Source organism: Microcaecilia unicolor, chromosome 3 (assembly GCF_901765095.1).
Source record: "Microcaecilia unicolor chromosome 3, aMicUni1.1, whole genome shotgun sequence".
Taxonomy (NCBI): Eukaryota; Metazoa; Chordata; class Amphibia; order Gymnophiona; family Siphonopidae; genus Microcaecilia; species Microcaecilia unicolor.
Genome location: NC_044033.1, coordinates 105041214 through 105065595, shown reverse-complemented (window position 1 = coordinate 105065595; position 24382 = coordinate 105041214). Strand labels below are relative to the sequence as shown.

Genomic DNA, 24382 nt, shown 5'->3' with positions numbered 1-24382 from the left:
CAGAAATAGCACTTAAAGTTATATGTGTTTTATAATGTTCATGATAAATTGGAAACATGACCCTCACTTCTTCAAGGACACTGATGTTTAGACCTCATTTTGTAGCTGTCCTCTAGCATCAGGCAATGAAACCCAATACCTGTGACTTATTTCCCTGGATACCCTAATCCCTCCCTGCTTTACAAGTATCTGTGAGTTGTTCTTTCCTTTTGTATCCAAGGCAACATGAAATCCCTCCTGGATTTCCATGCCTCTACTAAAATGCAGGTGTGCTTGCTTCCTTTCCATTGGTTTGAGACCCCAACTTGAACAGTTTTATTTTCAAAATGATGTTCAGCATGTGTGTGTGTGTGTGTATTTTTTTTTAATTTATAAATTTTGCAATTACATCCAAGACAAAACATCTTAATACAGAAACAAAAGGGATTCAAAATATAATAATAAGACATCCCAAATACACTATACTGTCAAGAGAAACAGATTAGGAAAATATATAGATATAGATATATAGGATGATACAGCCTAGTTAATAGCATGAAGCATTCAGTTTTCAGTAGCATTCCTGTTCTTCTGCTTTTACAAAGTTGTTTTCAAACAGAAACCAAATTCCAAATTTAAAGAACCATCTTAGGTTTCTTTATGGTTGGGAGCATTACTAAGGAACTAATTGCAGGTTCTGGTAAGCTAACCATTCATTTGTTCATGTGCCTAACACCCTTATAAACCAGTGAGATTTAAAGACGATCATTTTCTGCTCTAGCAACAGTGTGGACCTAAGTGTTTTGAACACTTTGGCCCAATATTAAAACAATTCAATTGGACGGGAAAGGCTCCTGCCCAGTTAAATCACACCGGTTGGCCCAACTGTTAATATTTAGTGGCATTTAATCATATAGCACTGCTGAATATTAGCACTGACCATTGTGTCCAGTGTGGGGAGATCCAGGGGTGGAGTTGATGCAGATCCAGAAGTTTATATAGGACCAGAGCTATGCTGATGCCCAAATAGATAACCAGGCATGTTGGACCACATGTAATACAGTCCTAACTATGGCCGGTTAGCTATCCCGGAACATCTGTGAATAGGTTCTGGGCACTGCCAACACCCAGATTTTCAATGCCAGTACCTGAATCAGTGTGTCAGCACTAAATATCTGAGCCTAATTCTACCCACAATGGTCAGATTGAAACCAGCTGTTTTCAGAGGCTATCCTGACATAAACAGAATACAAAAACAGAATAGTTTGCTAATGTGTTTTGTAGGAGAAGAGACAACATAACTTTGATTTTGCTCACTCTGAGAACTTGAAAGAGGCAGGTGATCTTTTCTGATTTGTTATAGATTAGGAGGTAAATATTCAGCCAACTGTGAAATGCATCAAGTTATATAGATAATTTATCTGTATAACTTTATGCAAATTTTCTGCCAAACAGTGCATTCAGTTGTGAAAGCTGAAAATGCTGGCATAACTTTTTCAAGACTGGTGGACATTACTGTGAACTCCCCCTGAGGCAGGACCAAAACAGGGGATCCCTGTTGGGGCAATAATGGGTGGCCACCGTTTGTGTCCTATGGTCGAAGCCGGTTCTCTTCTAGGTCTGATTAGGAAAGAAGTTGATCTTTGGTCCAGTGGATGAGCTAAGTGACGGTTTCTCTTTACTCACATGTGGTGCACTCATCCTTTAATTATTGAGAGATTTCTTCAGTTTTTTTTTTTTTTTTTTAAATATACAGTTATGGATAGGAGACTTTTTCTATACTAAATAGGCTCCTCCGTTGTTGTTTTTTGTTTTTGCTACAGTGTTTTTTCTCCACTAAGGAGTTTTTTTTACATTGTGGTTGGTTTCGGAGGCTTCTATGAAACCCATGATGATGAGTCCATTAAAGGGTAGACCATCTCTGTAGGCACCCTGGATTCGAGAGGTTTCACTTGTTTATATTTCAACAATTTTATTGATGGAACATTTCACAGTACTTATTCGTTGCTGCATGTGGTCCAAATCTAGATGGAAGCCATCCAGCCGTTCACGTGCCTCCTCGGCTCTGTCAAAGAGGGCTTGCAGCTTTTTATCTAATGCAGCCTCGACTGCAGCAGTAACCTCAGCTGTTATTTCACTAGTCCATGCTGAGCACACTGATGAACATTGCTGCTGCTGACTGTCCGCCATTTTGGGGTCCGCACTCTTGCTTTTTTCCTTATCTTTTTTTTGTAATCTTGCAGCCATAATATTTTGTATCAGCTTAACAGTACCAGTTTCTTATGCCTGCTACCTTGGCACAACATCCAGTAACTGCCGGTTGCAAAAACACCTGTTTTCCGTTAGCTGAGAGAGTTAGATTATAAGGAAGTGTGGGAGCTCGGTTTTTCAGCAGCCGTTCTCCCTCATGGCACCACGTGACTCTCCAGGTTTCACTTGTTTAAATTGTATTCAATGGTTAGAAAGTCTGCTATCCATCACAGTACAGTGAGAGAATTCACAGATGTGCAGTTTCTATTATATTGTTGCTCTCTAGCTCTATATTTAATATTATAACTTTATACAGGCAATTTGTCCATATAAAGTTATTCCTGACATTTTTGGGTTTACTATTTGAATGTGTAAGTTATATGATTAGCAGTTGAAGATCGGTGCTTTCTATTTAACTTTGCCTCACTTCACTCCTCCCCAAATCCCACCACATTTTTGTTGGATTAATTTTTGCCACATGATGGGTAATTTTATAAGATTTTAAAAGCAACCTAAGTATACAGAAGAAAACTTTATGTGCTCAAGTTACTTATAATTGCCTGGAGGGTCTGTGCACATAAAATTAAGTGTTTGGAAAACAACACTTACTTTTATGAGATATATGCATATGGTTTTATTTATTTCACACGTTTTACATATCTCTGCAGGCATTCCTAGGGGTGGAGAATGGGTGGAACAAGGGCGGGATCACAGTTGTCTTCTCAAGTTGACTTCAGTTTCTAGCAGCTGCCAGACCCAGTATACACAAGGTTGACAGTTGGAGATGTAATACCGAACACATCAAAACCATTGTCATGAAGGCAGGAACAGCCAAACACATTTACAACAGGAGGGCTTCTTCTGAGCAAACCACAGCAAGAGTATAATGGGAAAATAGGGTCCAGAGAAACACAGAATTACAGATGAGCATTTGGGTCCAAAGAATAAAAACATCACAGAAGAGAATCGTGGCCTGAAGAGTAGCAGGTGTCATCAGGGTCAGGAAAATGGGAACCATGAAGCAGGAGAACCATACTGAACTCACTAGTGGAAGGTCAGAATTTTACATCATCATGAGTTTCTCTTAGAAACGTGAGCCACCTGCAAGCTGGTAGTAGAATCTCACAGTTGCTCTCTCTGCCAGATCGTGATATTGCCCACACCACAAAGAAGAACTGTTTTCTGAGCCCTGTTCTTCCCAGGGTCTTTTCATAGCTTTGGAACTGGATTCCTGAGGGTTCCTTCTGGTTGGAGAATGAGGAATCTATGGGTATCCCATCAGATCTCTCCAACAATGCCTGGAAATGTGTTGCTGCTGAGGACTCCACAAGCCCATTTCTGCCCCTTTGTAATTGTGGGATAAAATATACACGTACATGCATGGGCCTAAAGAGGGCATATATCCGAAAAGTTGCACCCCTCCCCCCCTATTTTAAGCCACTTCTATAAATACTCCAAAGATATGCAGAAAAGTTATCCCAGAAGGAATAAATATGAATACTATTCCTCAAAATAACATTCCAATTGAATGCAGGTTCTCAAAATACCATATGTGTTACTCTATATTAAGAACTTCTAAATAATATTATTTATAGAAAAATGTTGTGTTTTTATAATATAAATAAAGAAATTTTAATGAACCATTATACAAAAAGTCTTTCAGAGATTTGACACTTCAGTACTCCACTCATACCAAGCATTGCGATCATAGGGTCATATGCATGTCTTGCAATAACTATATGCTGCTAAGGGGCCCTTTTACTAAGCTACGGTAAATGCTATCATGTACTTACTTCAGCTTAAAAGGGCATTCACAGGGTGCACTTAGGTATTGTGCAGTAAGTTCCAAGTTTGCATGTGCTATCCATTCACTAAAAGATCATTTTTATTTTTGGGTTGAGTGGGTGTGTCGGGGATGGAGAGTGGGCCAGAGGCACAGCTAGGTGAGGTGCCAGGGGAGCAACTTCTCCCCCAAATGGACTTCCGATGACATCGGCACCTATTTTTCAGGCTTTCTGTCACACCTACACAGTGCACGTGTGCACCTACATAGTCCGCTCTCCGCTCCTCCTGTAATCACAACCTGGCTACTCATCTGGAGTGTTCATGTGAGCACTAACAGTTAGTACATCTGCACTACCGTGCGCTAACTGATCAGCACAGGATTTGAGCCCATACCGACTACAAAATGGGTTACAGTAAGTGCTCAGGCAATAGTTGTTTTTTGTGGCCATACACTAACGGCGACATTAGCACATGGCCACTAATACAAAAACGTGAAAATCAGCCATTTTACTGCTGCGATAAAAGTGGCCTTAGCACACGGGATAGCAGGTTATCTCCCACTGAATATTGGCAGATAGCCGGCTTGAGGATACTTAACCGGCCAGGTGCCATTCCTGGCCGGTTAAATACTTCTGAATATCGGCTGGACAGTGTTTCTCAAAAATCAAAGTTATTTTCTTACATGAAAAAGGAGCAATACTTAGCTTTCATGTGTAATAGTTGCCCAATTCTTTCCAGATTGTTTTCTCAAATGTTTCTAAAATATTGGAAAGATGTTGTATGGATCAATATTTAGCCTACAGTAGTCAGCATTTTTTAAAAATGCTGGCTGCCACGGGCTTTCTATCCAAGTATAATGTGGTAATATTCAGGCCAGTACCCATATAACTACCCAGATAACGGGCTCTTTTTTACTAAGCTGTGGTAAGTAGTGTGCGTTTACTGCAGTTTGAAAGGGCTTACCTCGGAAAGTTCCGAAGTGTCGCATGGTATTCGTGCACTCTACTTGCACACACCATGTGCTAAAAAATTCTTTATTTTTTTTCACAGAGGGGGCATGTCTGGGGCTGGAGAATGGATGTGTATGCAAATCAGCATGTCGACAATGCCGATGCACTACTGATTAGCGCATGAACCCTTATCACCTACAAAATAGGTGGTGGGAAGGGCTCATGTACTAATCATCTTTAATGGCCATGCACCAATGGCAACAGTGCGTGACCATTAATGCTGGAAATTAGAAATTGGTAATTTCTCGGCTGTGGGAAAAATTGACTACACAGGAGTAAGGGTGTGCTAAGGCCACTTTTTATTGCACTTTCATAAAGGACCTCAAAGTTAGGACACTGTTTCTGTCCCAGTCATCTAGATAGATACTCAGTTAGCAGACTGAATATTGCAGCTAATTGAGTAACTCCTGGCTGCCCTCAAACTCCGCCACGGAGCACCCCAGCACTGCCAAGGTAGTGCCGAGACAGTCTAACCAGATTTTCAGTGGCACTATTTGGATAAGTGCCACTGAAAATCCTGGGTTGTCTCAGTCAGCAGGGCTTATCTGGGTAGGAACTGCTGAATATTGGTCCATAGATAATAAATATGACAAATGATTTTTTTTTTTTAGCCCACATCTGAAGTTTAACAATATTATATTGATTTCAACCCATGGACTTCCAGGTAAAAGGCTTTTACCCTCCAACTCTGATCGAAGATTTCTTGCAAGCAGGTAGGTTTGGCTTTATAAATACTAAAAAGGAAAATAGAAACTTGGGTATATTAGAAACTGGGAGCGTAATTTTCTTACAATTATGAGCAGTATAACATGTGCTTTAAATACAATTTTCAAAGTATTTCCATGGTAAAGCAATCATTTAGCCATGGAAATAGCTTACTTGAAAACTGACCATCCTGTATGCACATTAAAGTGTATGCATTGTTCTGCAGCACATATACTTTTGTTCACACTGAGCAAAAGCATTCTTGAGAGTGGGATTAGGGTGGAGAAGTAAGATATTTTATATTGCTGGACCAGTTCAGTACCCATGTCTGTTTTATCATTCCCACCTTAAGTAATTCCCTTATCCCTTATTTGTCCTGTTTGTCCTGATTAGATTGCAAGCTCTGTTGAGCAAGGACTGCCTCTTACATGTTAAGTGTACAGCGCTGTGTGTATCTAGTAGCGCTATAGAAATGATAAGTAGTAGCAGTAGTAATTTACTGGAATAAGTTGTCAGAATAAAAAATATTACAGGATTTAAAGAGTTTAAAAGGGAGCTAAAAACATTGTTGTTTATGCAAGCCTACAGTTGGGGTAATGAATGATAATCTAGTATCTGCTTTGGGATTTTGATTGCTTTTGATAGTTATTTTGTGATGTCATTTTGTAATGTCTAGTTTGTTTTTAATATTATGTATCTAATTATATAATCCACTAAGAACTATGGAGTACGCAGAATATAAGTTTTTAAGTAAATAAAACTAAATAGATAATGCATGTAGTTTTGTATTTTCAAAACTATGATTCCTGTGTACTAAAGTGCGGTAAGGGTTTACAGTTATTTATTTATTTGTTGCATTTGTTTCCCACATTTTCCTACCTATTTGCAGGCTCAATGTGGCCATTTCCGGAATGAGAAATACAAAGTGGTTACTGCATGGTGGGTGCCAAAATTAATGCACAATAATAAATAAATCCTAATAACAGCCAAACCTCCTGTTAATTGGTGGGCTGCCATGCAGTGAATGCAGAAGAAGTTTATACTGTACATTAATAACATGGCAGATAATACATATTGTAGTTAGTTACACCTCTTGAGGTTGAATTAAACTGCTCTGTATTATTTATTGTATTAACAGTTAATGCATTGGAACAGCCTTTAACTGTAAGGCACAATTCTCATCCTTTCCACCTCCATTCCATGGCCATTTGATGCCCCCAAATAGCATTTTCCATGTTATCTGATTAACTTGGGAATTAGCCCATGATGTTAGTATGCAGTAATTCCCATTTTAAATAGCTAACACAGTTTAGTAAAGAGGACCCACTGTGTGTTGTTTTGGCTGGAAAATGTACCAAACAAAAAGGGTTGCAAGTGTCTATGAGTACTTTTTTTACAATGTGTACATAAAAAACAATGTCCCAAAATTTTGCAAGGAAGTGGGATTCATGGAAATTACTTTTACTTCAAGGACAAGTAATCCATATTTTATCACAACTGGGTGACCGATGGAGACTGGTGTGGATGCTGCCCAGCGGTTTGTCTCTTTTACAGGCTTTTGGTAGCAATCCACCATGTATGTGCAGGTGCCTTCCCACAATCTTCGTTGTGCCGTGGAGAAGAGAGGTTGCAGTTTTGATCTCTCCTCAGTGTGTTTACTTTGCCTTTTACCTTGGTTCTTTCCAGTGGGGTTTCTGTCATCTTTTTCTTCATTCTTTTCTTTTTTTTTTGCTTCCCATACAGGCTTATTTTCGAAAGAGAAGGACGCCCATCTTTCGACACAAATCGCAAGATGGACGTCCTTCTCACAGGGTCACCCAAATCAGTATAATGGAAAGCCAGTTTTGGGCGTCCCCAACTGCTTTCCATCGCGGGGATGACCAAAGTTCCTGGGGGCGTGTCGGAGGCGTAGCGAAGGCGGGACTTGGGCGTGCCTAACACATGGGCGTCCTCGACCCATAATGGAAAAAAGGGCGTCCCTGACGAACACTTGGACGACTTTACCTGATCCTTTTTTTCTTACAACCAAGCCACAAAAAGGTGCCCGAACTGACCAGATGACCACTGGAGGGAATCGCGGATGACCTCCCCTTACTCCTCCAGTGGTCACTAACCCCCTCCCACTCTCAAAAAAAATTTTTTTTAATATTTTTTGCCAGCCTCAAATATCATACCCAGCTCCATGACAGCAGTATACAGGTCCCTGGAGCAGTTTTAGTGGGTGCAGTGCATTTCAGACAGGTGGACCCAGGCCTACCCCTCTACCTGTTACACTTGTGGTGGTAAATGTGAGCCCTTCAAAAGCCACCAGAAGCCCACTGTACCCACATCTAGGTGCCCCCCTTCATCCCTAAGGACTATGGTAGTGGTGTACAGTGGTGGGTGGTGGGTTTTGGGGGGGTTGGGGGCATCAGCACACAAGGTAAAGGAGCTATGTACCGGGAGCTTTTTCTGAAGTCCACTGCAGTGCCCCCTAGGGTGCCCGGTTGGTGTCCTGGCATGTCAGGGACATGTGCACTACAAATGCTGGCTCCTCCCATGACCAAAGGACTTGCATTTGGTCGTTTCTGAGATGGGCATCCTCAGGGCCGCTGAGAGGGGGGGGGGCAGGGGGAAAAAATTCCCAGGCCCGGGCCTCCAAGGGGGGCCCGTCGCCGGGGTCAGGCTGCTGGCGCTGCAGTTCCCAGTCTCACCTGCCTGCCTCCTCTGCTCCGGGCTCCCTGCATTCGAAGTGGCAGTCACAGATCAACTCTCTTCAGGCCTTCCCTCCCTGTGTCCTGCCCTCACGGAAACCAGAAGTTACATCAGACGAGGGTGGGACACAGGGAGGGAAGGCCCGAAGAGAGGCGATCTGCGACTACCACCTTGAATGCAGGGGGCCTGGAGCCATGGAGGCAGGCAGGTGAGATCGCGGACTGCAGCGGCGGGGGGCAGCAGCAGCGGGGGGTCAGAGGCGGTGCGGCCTTGCCCCAGGCCCGGCCTAGTCTCTTGGCGGCCCTGGGCATCCTTAGTTTCCATTATCTCCAAAAATCAGAAACGACCAAGTCTAAGGACGACCACCTCTAGGGACAACCTAAATGTCAAGATTTGGGCGTCCCCCACCGTATTATCGAAACGAAAGATGAACACCCATCTTGTTTCGATAATACGGGTTTCCCCGCCCCTTTGCCTGCGAGGACGTCCTCAGAAAAACCTGGGCACCCCTTTCGATTATGCCCCTCTTAGTGTCCCTAGTCATTTTTGTCCTGTTTCAAGTTTTCTTTATTTCTTGGCTCCATGGGCCCCCTTAGGCCTGAGCTCCACCCATATTGCATTGAGCTTTTTCAGGGGTGAGTGGATTTTTTTCACCCTCACCACAGAGCCATTTGATTTGGCGTCTGTTGTTTTTCCTTCCATGGCCCAGAATGTTCCCTGTGGCTATAAGCGCTGTTCCCAGTGTAATCAGATCACCTCTGGGACTAATTCCCATAACTGTTGTCTCCAGTGCTTGGGGCCAGATCACATTGCTCATTCTTGTGTCCTGCACATGCAGGAGAGGACCCAGAGAGATCTAGCACAAAAAAGTTTGGTGCACCAAGTCTGGTCCATCAGCGTCAGCATTGGAAGCATCGGCCCTGATGGCTACGGTGGCTCATTCAGACACTGGGAGTGCAGCAGCACTGAGGAGGTCTCCCCCTACCTTGATGTCAAGCAGTGCCCTGGTACTAGTCTGTATTGAACCCAGCATCGAGGCGACATGAGGATTTCACATTGTTCTGGTCTTCAGGGCTCCGATGCTTGATGACAGGGCAAGCCTAAGAACAGTAAGCATTGGTCCCTCTCAAAGTGTGGTACCAGAAGCACTGGGGCATTGGCATTGCTGATACCCGAGAAGCATCGTCATCGAGAGGAGTGCTCCCCCTCTCTTGAGGAGGTGCGGAGGCTGCAACCACCTTCCAGCTGGACTCAGGTTTCTGAATCAGCACTGACAGGTTCGCAGGCTGTCACCACACTGACAGCAACCCCACTTATACATGTGGCTGCACTCGATGACCAGTTCCAGGCCATGATCCAAGAGGAACTGGTAGCTTTGCTGCAGCATCCAAGTGCATTGGCATCGAGGGCGCTTGTGCCAGCCACAACAGAGTTCCAGCCCTCTTTGGAGGCCCAGGTCTCCCCTGTGGAGCAGCTGCAGATGCCGTTGCTGTTGCATTGGAGTCTGGGCTGGCCCAAGAGGTATCTTGCCCGACATCAGGGGAGGAAGCTTCCCCAGGGTCAGGTGGCGCATTCGCACCTTGGTGCCTTCACTGACCTGGACATTCCTCCAGTAGACTGAGGCAGGTGAGGACTCATTTCTCCAGGAGTAGCTGTTTGGGTCTTAGACGTGCTGGTCATGAGACTCTGACAAGCAGTCAGATTACTTCTCGGAGGAGAGGTCTTATGGCATCCCCTCAGAACTCTTCCCTCCACAGGAAAGAAGGAAGTCCCCTGCTGGCGAAACTCTGGACAACAACTCTGCTCATCCTCAGTCTCCAACTTAGAGTAGCTGCCATCTGCTCAAAAGTTCATGTCACACCCATGGTGCATCTCCATTTGAGGGAAGCCCAGTGGACCGTAGCTTCCCAGTAGTCTCAGGCCAAAGGGCACCTAGCAGATGTCATCCACATCACTCTCGGTTTGTCTTATTTGTTTCTCTGGTGGACCATTCACTCCAGTTTGACTCTGGGACTACCATTCCCAATTCTTCCACCTCAGAAGATAGTAACAAAGGATACATCCAACCTGGGCTGGGGGGCATATAGATGAGCTTCACTTTGGTCCGCCTAGGAAGCTTCACTGCACATCAACTTCCTGGAGCTCTGGGCGATTTGCAGCATTCTAAAGGCTTTCAGAGATTGACTGCTAAATCAAACTATCCTGATTCAAAGACAATAAATTACTGTCAAAGATTACCAAGTTTATTACCACTTTTTATTTCCAAGGTTATTTAATATTTACTATCCTGCCCATCAAACAGGCCATCTGAGTAAACAGTCCTTTTACTAAGTCGCAATAACAGATTTAGTTTACACTAATGATTAACATACAGTACATAAGTATTGCCATAATGGGAAAGACCAAAGGTCCATCAAGCCCAGCATCCTGTTTCCAACAGTGGCCAATCCAGGTCACAAATACCTGGCAAGATCCCAAAAAATGCCATGCAGCCCATAAAAATACAATGGGCTGTGCAGCATTTAGTGCACACCAATTGTTAATACATATTAAATCTATTAGCGCTCCTTAGTAAAAGGACTTCTAAGTTAAAAATAGTTTTAAAACCTGCTGAAGAGAAGGTACTTCAAGTAGCTATTTTTGAGAAGATCTTAGAGAGCGAGAAGGTTGGTAACACCTTAAAGTGGCACTGAGTGTTGAGGAAATACAACCATTCAATATTTTAAAAACCAACAATAAAATTTTAAACTCAATGTGAAATTTTATAGCGTGCCAGTGCAAAGATTTTAGAATTGGAGTCACATGATCATAATATGATCCTTCTTTAATTACTCTCGCTATAGACTTTTGAACAACCTGAATAGCCCTCAACATATTACCTGACATTCCTATTAACAAACCATTACAATAGTCCAACATTGGACAGACTACAGATCGAAGAAGCTTACGAAAATTTTCCACTGTAACCAAATGCCTAATACATCTCACAATCTTTAGTTTATAAAAGACCTTTGAAATCACATTTTGAACCTGATTTCTCATAGACAATGTGGTATCGTTGAACTCCCAAATTCCTAACCTCTTAAAGTATTGGAATAGTAATAAAATTCATATTAAATACTTTAGGGCAATCTACTTCCTTTGTACCAGATAGAAAAAGAATGTGAGTTTTTGAAGTCTTAATCTTTAGACGATTTCCTTTCATTCACTGTATAAACTTCGTAAGATAAAATCTCAGTTTGGTGAAAGTATCTTCAAAAGAAATTTCAACGGACAATACAAATTAAATGTCATCAGCATACAGCTTGTATTGTACACCCAAGCATGTCAACAACATACATAACGGCAAAAGTACTACTGAAAGGCAAGAGCCCTGAAGAACTCCTGTCAGACATTCCATAAATCCCGATTTTTCTGATCCCTCGAATACACAAAACTTCCCGATCTATCAAAAAAAGATCTAAACCAGCGTAACATAGTGGCAGACAATCCTATCGACTGTAATCGATTCAAAAAATGTTATGATTGATGGTGTCAAAAGCTGCAGAAATGTCTAAATTAACTAACAAAAACTTAATTCCCTTATCAAAACCAGTCTTAACACTGTCTAACAAAGATACTAACAGTGTCTCGGTATCATGGTCTTTTCTGAAACCAAATTGGTGTTGATCTAAAATTCCTAGCTGTTGAATAAAATCATCTAATTGCTGAAAACACAACACACACAATCAGTTTTGTGAAAAATGGTAGTGAGGAAAGTGGACGATAAATATATTAGTTTGATCATTTTGAACTTTTAATCAAAGGTTTAATTGCTGCTACTTTCAAAACCGATGGTATAACTCCCTCTTGTAAAGATGCATTGATATTTGAGTATACAAAAGCAAGAAAGGAGCTTTTAATGCTTTCACTATAGTTGGGTGAACACTGTCGAATCTACAAACTGAGGGCCCCTTTTAAAAAAGTGGCGCTAAGCCCAATGTGGACTTACCGCTCGCTAAAATGGAAGTACTGCCAGGCTACCACAGAAGTCCAGCGGTACTTCCCACCCCCAGCGCACCATCATATCTAAAACTACAATATTTAGTTTTGTAGTGCCAGTGTGTATCCGACGGTAATCAGGCAGTGTTGCGCGCTGCCCAGTTACCACTGGATTAGCACTGGAGCCTTTACCGCCACCTCAATGGGTGGCGGCAAGGGCTCCCCCCGAAATGGCCATACGGCAAGTGCTTCGCTTACCGCATGGCCATTTCTTTAAAAAAAGAAAGACCTACCTAGGGGCAATTTCATCTAACATATCCTTTCAACTTCTATTCCAATCTTCAAACAGACTAATAACATCTTTAGCAGAACATTTGTTTTCCAAATTCACTTGTAAAGGCTTTATTAAATCAGCTAATTCATAGCAACCTCTAATCATTAATTTAATCTTTGATCTCTCTTCATAAAGATGTATATCCTATAGAAAGACTAAATTGAAAAAGAACATGATCAGACTAAGGGACCAATGAACCTAACAAGACCTATCAGGTAGATAAGAAAGAAACCATTTCAGAACATTGCCAGAAATATGAAGATCATGACATACTAAATCAAGGCTGTGGAAAGGTTGAGCGACAAAAGAATATCAGTGAACCTATCAAAGTGAAGCCTAACATAATCACAAAGAGCAAGGAAGGTGGTTTCAGTACTATGGGAAGTACTACACGAAAGCCAGATTGTCTTGGATGAAGAGCATTGATACTATCTGTGGTATCGTGAACAAGGGTGGGTTCAGAGTCCTGATAAATAGAGCAACACAACAGGTTAAATGTGAATGGGTAAGGAGTCCTGTTTGGTTCACAGGTATGGGAGAAAATAAATATAAACTAGTGCTTAGATGTAGTAACCTCCTCTTGTGGCGTGACCCTGCACGGCCACAGTGTGCATTGTTGTCTCTCAGCAAGGCAGCACACTCCGCTGACTGGTCTCAAGAGTTACCAGTACAATATTTAGCAAATAACATATACTGGCTAGCATCTGACTGGGTCAAAGATACAGTTCTGCAAGGTCCCAAGTTGAACTTGTCTTACCTGTCACAGTTGCAGTTCACACAAATGTGGTGGAGGTACAGTATATGCAGTAGGGCTTTGCTGCTTCCCTTTGGGCCTCCACAACCTAGCCGTGCTCTAAGCTTTTATATTCCCTGGACCATAACCTCTTGGCTTCCTATAGAATCCTTCGCACCATCCAAATGCAAGCTTAACTGATTAGCAACCAGTTTCCCCTGTGACCTTCAATATCAAAGGAAGTGTAGAGATTGGACGGTAGTTAGGCACATCAGGTAAGTCAGCTTTCTTATTTTTCACATACAGTAGAACAGAAGCAAGTTTCGAAAGCAAAGGGACCACCCCCTCTCAAACTGGTAGTAACTATAGAGTAGAGCAGTGGTTTCCAAACCTGGTCCTGGAAGCACTCCAGCCAGTCAGGTTTTCAGGATACCCACAATGAATATTCATGTGAGAGATTTGTATGCACTGCTTCCACTGCATGCAAATCTTTCTCATGAATATTCATTGCAGATATACTGAAAACCCGACTGGCTGGGGTGCCTCCAGGACAAGGTTTGGGAACCATTGGAGTAGAGGTATGGCAAAAAAGAGTCACAAGGAGCTGCACTAACCAGTAGGCTACTCCTCTAATGCCTTGAGGTGACAGCTGTACTATTGGCCGTTGTAACTACTAGTGCAAGGCACTGACCTGCACACTAGCTGTTACAGCCAACTGTGCCTTTGTCTCCCCTCCCCCATGTCACATACTGTTCCCATCCATGTTGAAGTTCTGCAACTAACACATAAATCAGCCCACACTAACTGTCATGCAACCGCAGTAACAGAGCATGCTAATTCTTGTGTTAGTTACCTAATGTCCTTTAGTAAAGGGCTCCATAAATTCTCAGCATCCCATCAGTAGTTATAAACTGTTTTAAAACAGTGTTTGTCAACAGATATACTTTTCTGCAAAGGGCAATAAAGGTAGCTCAGGTTTTACAGAGCTGTTAACATAAAAGCCCATGTACTATAAATTTGTGTTGGCTGTGACTTGTCAATGAAGAAGTGCTGCAGGCAGACAGCAGGTTGTTTGTTATTATCCTGTAGCTAGCAAAAAAAAAGTAGTGGTTTAAAATCCATCATGTATGCCATAAATCAGAAACAAACTAATGGCAGCATTCAGCGTTAAATACATAGTTCAGATTTTATTTCCTCAGCTGAGGAATGGCATAGTACTAGGAGGCAGTATTCAGTTTAAATGGAAGATGTCAATTTTAACTGAGTGTTTCATAATGAATAATCTCTTGGTATAGACTTTGGTAAGCTCACAGCAAGACAACAGACTTAAACCACTAGGGGACTTCAACCAACTCACCAGATGTCTAATTAATGCCTTCTGTCAGCTGCTAAAATGTCACTTATGGATATTCTCTCTTCACAGCTACTGTTTTAATGATAAAGATTATGCACTGATGTCACTTCGATCCTGGGTTAATGTTGTGGTTGGTAAAATGACTTGCATTGATAGAGCTGCCAAGCATGTAGTGGTTTCTGGGAACACAAAAGTACCATATGATCACCTCATTCTCTGTACTGGTCAACAGTATCAGGTAAAACTATGCAAAATGTTTAATTCTCATTTTTTGAGTTGTGAATACCTTTCATTTGTCAATTTCTGTGTATTATAAAGAAGTATATGTTCTAGTTCATTCCTTATTAGGTTTAAAATATTTTGCAAAGTTATTTCTACATTTTATCTTGATGTCAGGACTGCACTTTCAGCATAAAAAGAAGATCCTGGAATCCAGCCAATAGAAAGTTCCTGATCTTGTTGCTAAGCAGAAAGTGCTTTAAAAGAGTATCACTATTCATATAGATATATATAAGAGGGCAGAAGTGGGCTAGGAATCACACATGGTTCGCCACGAAAATGTAGCTGGCTGCTGACTAGCTGTCATTGCTTTTGCCATGCTGGTTCTCTGCTGCCGCTTTGCCAACTCAGACTCAGAAGGTGGGGACAGACGCATTGCTCACTATAAACCACTTAGATTCCTTTTTGAAAATTTACGGTATATCAAATAAATTGAACTTGAAGACAATTCATAGAGACTTGAGAGCTGGATTTGTTTTTTTCAGGGATTTGAATTTGTATTACTGGAGAATTGTCATTTGTAGTAATTATGAGGTTATTTTATAAACTGTTTAGCACTGTTTAGCATTTCTATAGCGCTACAAGGCGTATGCAGCGCTGCACAAACATAGAAGAAAGACAGTTCCTGCTCAAAGAGCTTACAATCTAATAGACAAAAAATAAAGTAAGCAAATCAAATCAATTAATGTGTACGGGAAGGAAGAGAGGAGGGTAGGTGGAGGCAAGTGGTTACAAGTGGTTACGAGTCAAAAGCAATGTTAAAGAGGTGGGCTTTCAGTCTAGATTTAAAGGTGGCCAAGGATGGGGCAAGCCTTGTTACCCTCTAAAATGCTGGTTTAGATGCATAAATAGGCGTGTACTTTTATAGTAGTCATGCTCAGGGGAGGAGTTAGGGTGGAGCATGGGCATACAGTGGGGGAAATAAGTATTTGATCCCTTGCTGATTTTGTAAGTTTGCCCACTGACAAAGACATGAGCAGCCCATAATTGAAGGGTAGGTTATTGGTAACAGTGAGAGATAGCACATCACAAATTAAATCCGGAAAATCACATTGTGGAAAGTATATGAATTTATTTGCATTCTGCAGAGGGAAATAAGTATTTAATCCCTCTGGCAAAGAAGACCTAATACTTGGTGGCAAAACCCTTGTTGGCAAGCACAGCGGTCAGACGTCTTCTGTAGTTGATGATGAGGTTTGCACACATGTCAGGAGGAATTTTGGTCCACTCCTCTTTGCAGATCATCTCTAAATCATTAAGAGTTCTGGGCTGTCGCTTGGCAACTCGCAGCTTCAGCTCCCTCCATAAGTTTTCAATGGGATTAAGGTCTGGTGACTGGCTAGGCCACTCCATGACCCTAATGTGCTTCTTCCTGAGCCACTCCTTTGTTGCCTTGGCTGTATGTTTTGGGTCATTGTCGTGCTGGAAGACCCAGCCACGACCCATTTTTAAGGCCCTGGCGGAGGGAAGGAGGTTGTCACTCAGAATTGTACGGTACATGGCCCCATCCATTCTCCCATTGATGCGGTGAAGTAGTCCTGTGCCCTTAGCAGAGAAACACCCCCAAAACATAACATTTCCACCTCCATGCTTGACAGTGGGGACGGTGTTCTTTGGGTCATAGGCAGCATTTCTCTTCCTCCAAACACGGCGAGTTGAGTTCATGCCAAAGAGCTCAATTTTTGTCTCATCTGACCACAGCACCTTCTCCCAATCACTCTCGGCATCATCCAGGTGTTCACTGGCAAACTTCAGACGGGCCGTCACATGTGCCTTCCGGAGCAGGGGGACCTTGCGGGCACTGCAGGATTGCAATCCGTTATGTCGTAATGTGTTACCAATGGTTTTCGTGGTGACAGTGGTCCCAGCTGCCTTGAGATCATTGACAAGTTCCCCCCTTGTAGTTGTAGGCTGATTTCTAACCTTCCTCATGATCAAGGATACCCCACGAGGTGAGATTTTGCGTGGAGCCCCAGATCTTTGTCGATTGACAGTCATTTTGTACTTCTTCCATTTTCTTACTATGGCACCAACAGTTGTCTCCTTCTCGCCCAGCGTCTTACTGATCGTTTTGTAGCCCATTCCAGCCTTGTGCAGGTGTATGATCTTGTCCCTGACATCCTTAGACAGCTCCTTGCTCTTGGCCATTTTGTAGAGGTTAGAGTCTGACTGATTCACTGAGTCTGTGGACAGGTGTCTTTCATACAGGTGACCATTGCCGACAGCTGTCTGTCATGCAGGTAACGAGTTGATTTGGAGCATCTACCTGGTCTGTAGGGGCCAGATCTCTTACTGGTTGGTGGGGGATCAAATACTTATTTCCCTCTGCAGAATGCAAATAAATTCATATACTTTCCACAATGTGATTTTCCGGATTTAATTTGTGATGTGCTATCTCTCACTGTTACCAATAACCTACCCTTCAATTATGGGCTGCTCATGTCTTTGTCAGTGGGCAAACTTACAAAATCAGCAAGGGATCAAATACTTATTTCCCCCACTGTAAGTACATAAGTATTGCCATACTGGGACAGACCAAAGGTCCATCAAGCCCAGCATCCTGTTTCCAACGGTGGCCAATCCAGGTCACAAATACCTGGCAAGATCCCAAAAAAGTACAAAACATTTTATACTGCTTATCCCAGAAATAGTGGATTTTCCCCAAGTCCAATTTAATAATGGTCTATGGACTTTTCCTTTAGGATGCTGTCCAAACCTTTTTTAAACTCTGCTAAGCTAACCGCCTTTATCACATTCTCCGGCAATGAATACCAGAGTTTAATTACATGTTGAGCGAAGAAATATTTTCTCAGATTCGTTTTAAATTTACTACATTGTAGCTTCACCGCATGCCCCCTAGTCCTAGTATTTTTGGAAAGCGTGAACAGACGCTTCACATCAACTCCACTCATTATTTTATAGACCTCTATCATATCTCCCTCAGAGTCACAATTTACATTTGGATTTTATAAGGTATGGGGTTGATATTCAAAGTGACTTAAAAGGCCAGGAGAGGGCACCTAGATTTAAATGCCTAGAGGGCACCTATGTGTATTCTGTAAAGGAATATAGGTACTGACTTTCCTTTATAGAATACTAGCATAAATGGATATATAAGCATGTATGAGGTTTATCTTAAAAGTGCATCTTTCACAGCATTATTTGAAAGTCTTTGCAAGAAGTGTCTCTGAAATTGTATTTTACAAGCAGAATTCCTTTCATTGAGTTCCTGAGTGAGCCAGTCCAGGTTTTACTTCCTTTGCTTTCAATGGAAGTAATACCCGGACTGGTTCAATCTATCCTCCTTTCCTCCATTTTTTCAGAGTGATAGTGATTAGTGTCTCTTTATGTATTAGGAGGAAAATTTTGTGGTTTTGAATATTTCAAGTTTCCTAATTTCTCATAATATTTTGTCTCCTTTTTCTGGAGCCAAATGGTAACCCTAATACTCAACCTGGAAAGGAATAGAGAATAGAGCACAAAGGGCCTGATATTCAAAGGATTTATGCTCCTAACTTTGAAAGTTATACTCATAAATTGGCCTGTTTGAAAATTTACTAGTGCTACTCAAAGGGGGAGGGGGTCAATATTCAAAAGGGTTTAACTGGGCAGGAGAAGTAATACTTCTTGTGGCAGTTATTTTTTAGAGGAAAAAGTGAGTAGTGTTCACTCCTGCCCCATTGCCCTCACTGGACAACCAGGAACTTTAGGGGGCTATCCTGAGTGATGGGGTTGGGATGGGGTATAGACCTAGGGGGGGCTGGAATGGGGTTCATGCCTTGTCAGGGAGAGGGATGGAGGGGGATCAGAAGGGAGACTTTGTGCTTCGGGGGGGGGGGGGGGGAGGGAGGAAGGGGGATGGAAACACATTTGGCCAGGTCCTGGAAGTTATCCCAGCACCAGCCAATATTCAGACCGGTGCTTAGTTAGTTTCTTTCATAGAGGGGCCCTTTTACAGATCGGTGGTAAGCCCAACACGGGCTTACCGCTCGCTCTTCCGGGATTACCACCAGCTGAATGCGACCGCCGACAATAGTCCCACCCTGAGTGCGTGCCATTTCTGGGGGAGAAAGAAACCCCTGGAAATGGCTTGTGCGGCGATAACCCCGTGGTAATCAGGCATCTCTGCATGGTAAGGGCTCCCTGCTGCTGAGTTCTCTTACCGCTTGGTCATGTGTGTCTGGGGGCTTTTTTACCCGCTGTGCTAAAAAGGGCACTGGCACGTAGAAAAAATGGCCCCCATTGCTAGCGCAAGGCCTTTTTTCCCGCAGTTTGGTAAAAGAACCCCAAAGTTAGGACAGCCTTTTATCTGTCCTAACTTCATGCAAGTACTCAGCCAGTTAACGGACTGAAAATCGCTGCTAAACAGCTAAGTTTCCACTCTGCCTTAAATCCATTCCCAGACTACCCCAAATTAGCTGGTTTCAGTTATGGGTGGTTAGAGGGGATATTCATGGTACTATCTGGCTAAGTGCCACTGAATATCCCTAGATAGCCCTGCACAAGTGGTTTAAACAGTCAGGAGCCTCTTCTAGTCATTTAAATTGCTTTGAATAATTACACCTTAATGAAATTTTGAATACAAATTTATCCACTCGGCCCTAATAAATTTTCAAAGAGGTCAATTTATGAGCACAACTCTCAAAGGGGGTCTTTTACTATGGTGCGCTAGCATTTTTAGCTCACACCAAAAATGCTAGCGCACCTTAGTAAAAAAAAAAAAAAAGCAAAAACCAAAGTTAGGAGCATAAATTTACAACCATCTTAACTTCAGGAGATCATTAAAGACTTACACGGGAGACGTATGTGTTAGGTGGCGAGAGTCTGATAGGTTCAGACGGGGAGAGGGACCTTGGGGTGATAGTATCTGAGGATTTGAAGGTGACGAAACAGTGTGACAAGGCGGTGGCTGTATCTAGAAGGTTGTAGGGCTGTATAGAGAGAGGTGTGACCAGCAGAAGAAAGGGGGTGTTGATGCCTCTGTATAAGTCGTTGGTGAGGCCCCATCTAGAGTATTGTGTTCAGTTTTGGAGGCCGTATCTTGCTAAGGATGTAAAAAGAATCGAAGCGGTGCAAAGAAAAGCTACGAGAATGGTATGGGATTTGCGTAACAAGACGTATGAGGAGAGACTTGCTGACCTGAACATGTATACCCTGGAGGAAAGGAGAAACAGGGGTGATATGATACAGACGTTCAAATATTTGAAAGGCATTAATCCGCAAACGAACCTTTTCCGGAGATACGAAGGCGGTAGAACGAGAGGACATGAAATGAGATTGAAGGGGGGCAGACTCAAGAAAAATGTCAGGAAGTATTTCTTCACGGAGAGAGTGGTGGATGCTTGGAATGCCCTCCCGCGGGAGGTGGTGGAGAGGAAAACGGTAACGGAATTCAAACATGCGTGGGATAAACATAAAGGAATCCTGTTCAGAAGGAAAGGATCCTCAGGAGCTTAACCGAGATTGGATAGCAGAGCCGGTAGTGGGAGGCGGGGCTGGAGGTTGGCAGGCGGGGATAGTGCGGGGCAGACTTATACGGTCTGTGCCAGAGCCAGTGGTGGGAGGCGGGACTGGAGGTTGGGAGGCAGGGATAGCGCTGGGCAGACTTATACGGTCTGTGCCAGAGCCGGTGGTGGGAGGCGGGGATAGTGCTGGGCAGACTTATACGGTCTATGCCAGAGCCGGTGGTTGGGAGGCGGGGCTAGTGCTGGGCAGACTTATACGGTCTGTGCCCTGAAGAGCACAGGTACAAATCAAAGTAGGGTATACACAAAAGTAGCACACATGAGTTGTCTTGTTGGGCAGACTGGATGGACCGTGCAGGTCTTTTTCTGCCGTCATCTACTATGTTACTATGTTACCTGTTTTGCAAGGCCTATCACACTGACCCTACGTAAATGCTTCAACTCTGCAACACCACATAACCTTAGATCATATTGGACATTATATATTCCTTATTATCGTTGACCCTTATTGTACCTTATACCCTAACCTTACCTAACCCCTATTTCAATCTATATTTGTTTACCCTTACCGGACTTGGCGTTCACCTTTACGGTATTTTGTAAGCCACATTGAGCCTGCTAATGGGTGGGGAAATGTGGGATACAAATGTTACAAATAAATAAGTAAGTAAATAAATAAATAAATCCTCTGAATATCAGCCCATATTGCCTAATATGTTTTTTTTAAAGCTCCGCTTAGTTCAGCGTTTCCAGTTTTTTTGGAACCAAAGAGATTTTTTTTTGTATGGTAGTTAAACTGTTAACCCCTACTTTGACTACTGTAATATGGTATATAGGGGTTTGCTTGCAGTTTATATTTAAATATTACATTTGACACAAAATGCTGCAGCTTGTCTAATTACTGGTATTTGACATAGCAATTACGTTTTGCCAGTCTTCAAGACATCTCTTTGGATTCTGTTTAAATATTTTTACATGATTTATAAAATTATAGATGAGCTGGCTAGTTCTGAATTTTAAACTTAAAAATAAATCAGAGAAGAAAGAAAACATACAGAATTACAAAATATAGTTCACATAGAGAGGGGCTGAGAAACCAGTACCAGAGAAAATCTTACAATAAACTCAGTGGCACAGCAAAGAGCAAGATCCTGAACTCAAAATCCATCTACTTTCCAGAAAAAAATGCAATTCAAAAAATTTATATTTATTTACTTATGTAATTATCTATTAGGTTTTATTTACCGCCTTTTCGAAGGAATTCACTTAAGGTGTACAACAAGAATAAGTCAAACATAGGCAATAGACAATTAAAATAATGAATACTTTTACTGTTGTAAGTTTGGAATACAATAACTTGTTTCTGATGCTGGCTTTCTCTTTTAGTATTACTGTGATTTAATAAATTCCGTTGTGCTGTTATCACTTTCTTTATTTATTTTTTCTCTGATCTTTGACTGTTTAATTGAATTCCATATCTTTTGTCAAACTATTCTCTTATGTAAACTTTCTGTTCAATATTCAAAACAACTTAACCAGCCAGAAATGGCCGCTGACCATTAAGGGTCTCATTTTCGAAACAGTAAAACTTCCAAAAAGTGGCAGGTAGACTTGTTTTATACAAAACATCCAAATCGCTATTTTAGAAACCCATTTAAAGATGTTTTTCTATGCAGCTCGTATGCAGTGCATCCAAATCACAAGGGGATGTATTGGGGGTATGTTGGGGGCGGGATATAGGTGTTCCCAAAACTTGGATGTTTTTCTTCTATAATGGAACAAATCAAAAATGTCCAGGGCTAAAAGTTAGATGTTTATGACAGCTTTAGATGTTATGGCTAGTCATTTAGAGCAGCAAACAGATCCCTGGATTATCCTAGTGGTCTGTGCAGTGCAGTGCTCTGTAAGGAAGGGGACCCATGCCCATATTCCAACCTAACTGTTACATTTGTGGTGGAAAGTGTGAGCCCTCCCAAACCCAAGTATACAAAACAAAATTGGCTATTTGTGCAAGAGCCCACTTTTTCGCATTGTAGCGAATATTTTCTATAATAACACCTTAATGTGTTGAGGCATTTGGCCTACACAATTTATCCACTGCAGAAATATAATTTTGACCCCTGAGGCAGGCGTCATTTGACGCCGAAACACGGCCCGTGTCGGGTCACATGTCAATAAAGTACTCCTGTTGTCCTAGTCTTGAAGGCCCAGTGTTGCTTTTTTTGTTTGTATAATTGGTTGTATGCTGTTTTACCCCCGCCCAACCCCACCAATAACCTACTGTACCCACATACAGGTGATACTTGCAAACATAAGGGCTATTGTAGTAGTATACAATTGGGTAAAGTAGGTTTTTGGTGGGTTTTGGAGGGCTCCCCATACAATATAAGGGGGTAATGGTGAGATGTGTACCTGGGACCTTTTATGTGAAGTTCACTGCAGCATCTAGGGTGCCCCAGTGCTCTGCTGGGATGTCTGTGTGGCCAGTCTACAAACAGTGCTGGCCACACAGACATGTGCATTTTTCCCTTGGATTTTTTTTTTTAAAAGGTCACAAAAGAAAAACACACTGAGCACAAACATCTACAAAACATCTAGGAAATGGCTATTTTCAATACAAAAAGATAGATGTTTTTCTTGTTCAAAAATCACTATGTTTGACACTTGATTTTTGAAGGTTTCCAGCAAAACGTCCAAAATCAGATTTAGACATCATACTGAAAATGCCCCTTCACATTGTACGTTCAGGGCTATCTGCTGACTTTCAGTGGCACTTAACTGGTTATCGCTTCTGAAAATTAGTGGTTAGTGCCTAAGTGAAAACTGGCTATTTTGAGGGAGTTCTGGGGGCAGAGATGGTGCTTGGCCGCTTAAGTGCTGACGTTCAACACTTAACCAACCAGGGTAACTGCATAAATGGGACCGCATAAAACACAGTCCTGTCTTTTATGCTCTAACCTATGGCCAGTTAAATTTTGAATATCAATTTGATCGTCTATGTGTTAGCCAGCTCTGCATAAACCAGAGATTCAATGCCAAAGTCAAGAAATGGCCTGGTATTGAATACTGGGCAATAGCACCAGCGGTGGTCAGCAAAATACTCACCACCGCCGGTTGAATGTTGACACCTTTGGAATTTTTTTAAAGAGTATTCTGTAAATTATGTGTATAAGTGAGAGCTCTATCCGTGCTATGCCATTTATGTACGTTGTTACTATGTAGTGTTTAGGCTCCTTCTGGCACTTTTGCAGATACGTGTTCACTTAAGTGTGTAAGTGCTAGGATTCTGTACATTTACATGCACAAGGGGCATGTAAATGTAGGTACCAAGTTAGAAAACTGCCCTATATGTGTCTCAGTGGCTGGTTGCAATTTGGCCATCTGTGTAGCTAGTGGACAGCCTGACAATATTTGAATTACATTGATTTAGTGATAGTGATAGTTGAAAGGTTGCTTGCTTAATTTGTTTTATAATAGTATGTACAGGCTTATAAAACAAATAATTTTATAAAGGATTTTTTTGTGTGTATATGCCTTTATATGTGCATAAAGTCCCTCTTATAAAATTACCTGTACATAAAAGTGAGTGCGTTGACAAGAAGCAGGTACTTTTATGCACCCCAGGTATAGGTATGTTAAAGGAGCAGTTTGAATGAGCCTGGGCAGAGTTGCAAAGTATTCGTGTAGGTTATAAAATACACATCTAACATGTACTTCAGCTTCCGAGCAGATGTAAGTGTACATGGCTGCATTTTTATCATGATTATTTTTAAGGCAATTGTATATAGACACAAAGATGTGTCTTTATGAAAT

General features: G+C 42.1%; 1 protein-coding gene across 1 annotated transcript in view; it reads left to right on the top strand.

Annotated features, from left to right (window-relative positions):
* Nucleotides 1-24382, top strand: part of CFAP61 (cilia and flagella associated protein 61) — a 676218-nt gene that overhangs the window by 410408 nt on the left and 241428 nt on the right. Inside the window, exons 19-20 of the mRNA XM_030196227.1 lie at nt 5636-5737; nt 14895-15063. Coding sequence (XP_030052087.1) covers nt 5636-5737; nt 14895-15063 — 271 coding nt within the window. The remainder of the gene's footprint in view (nt 1-5635; nt 5738-14894; nt 15064-24382) is intronic.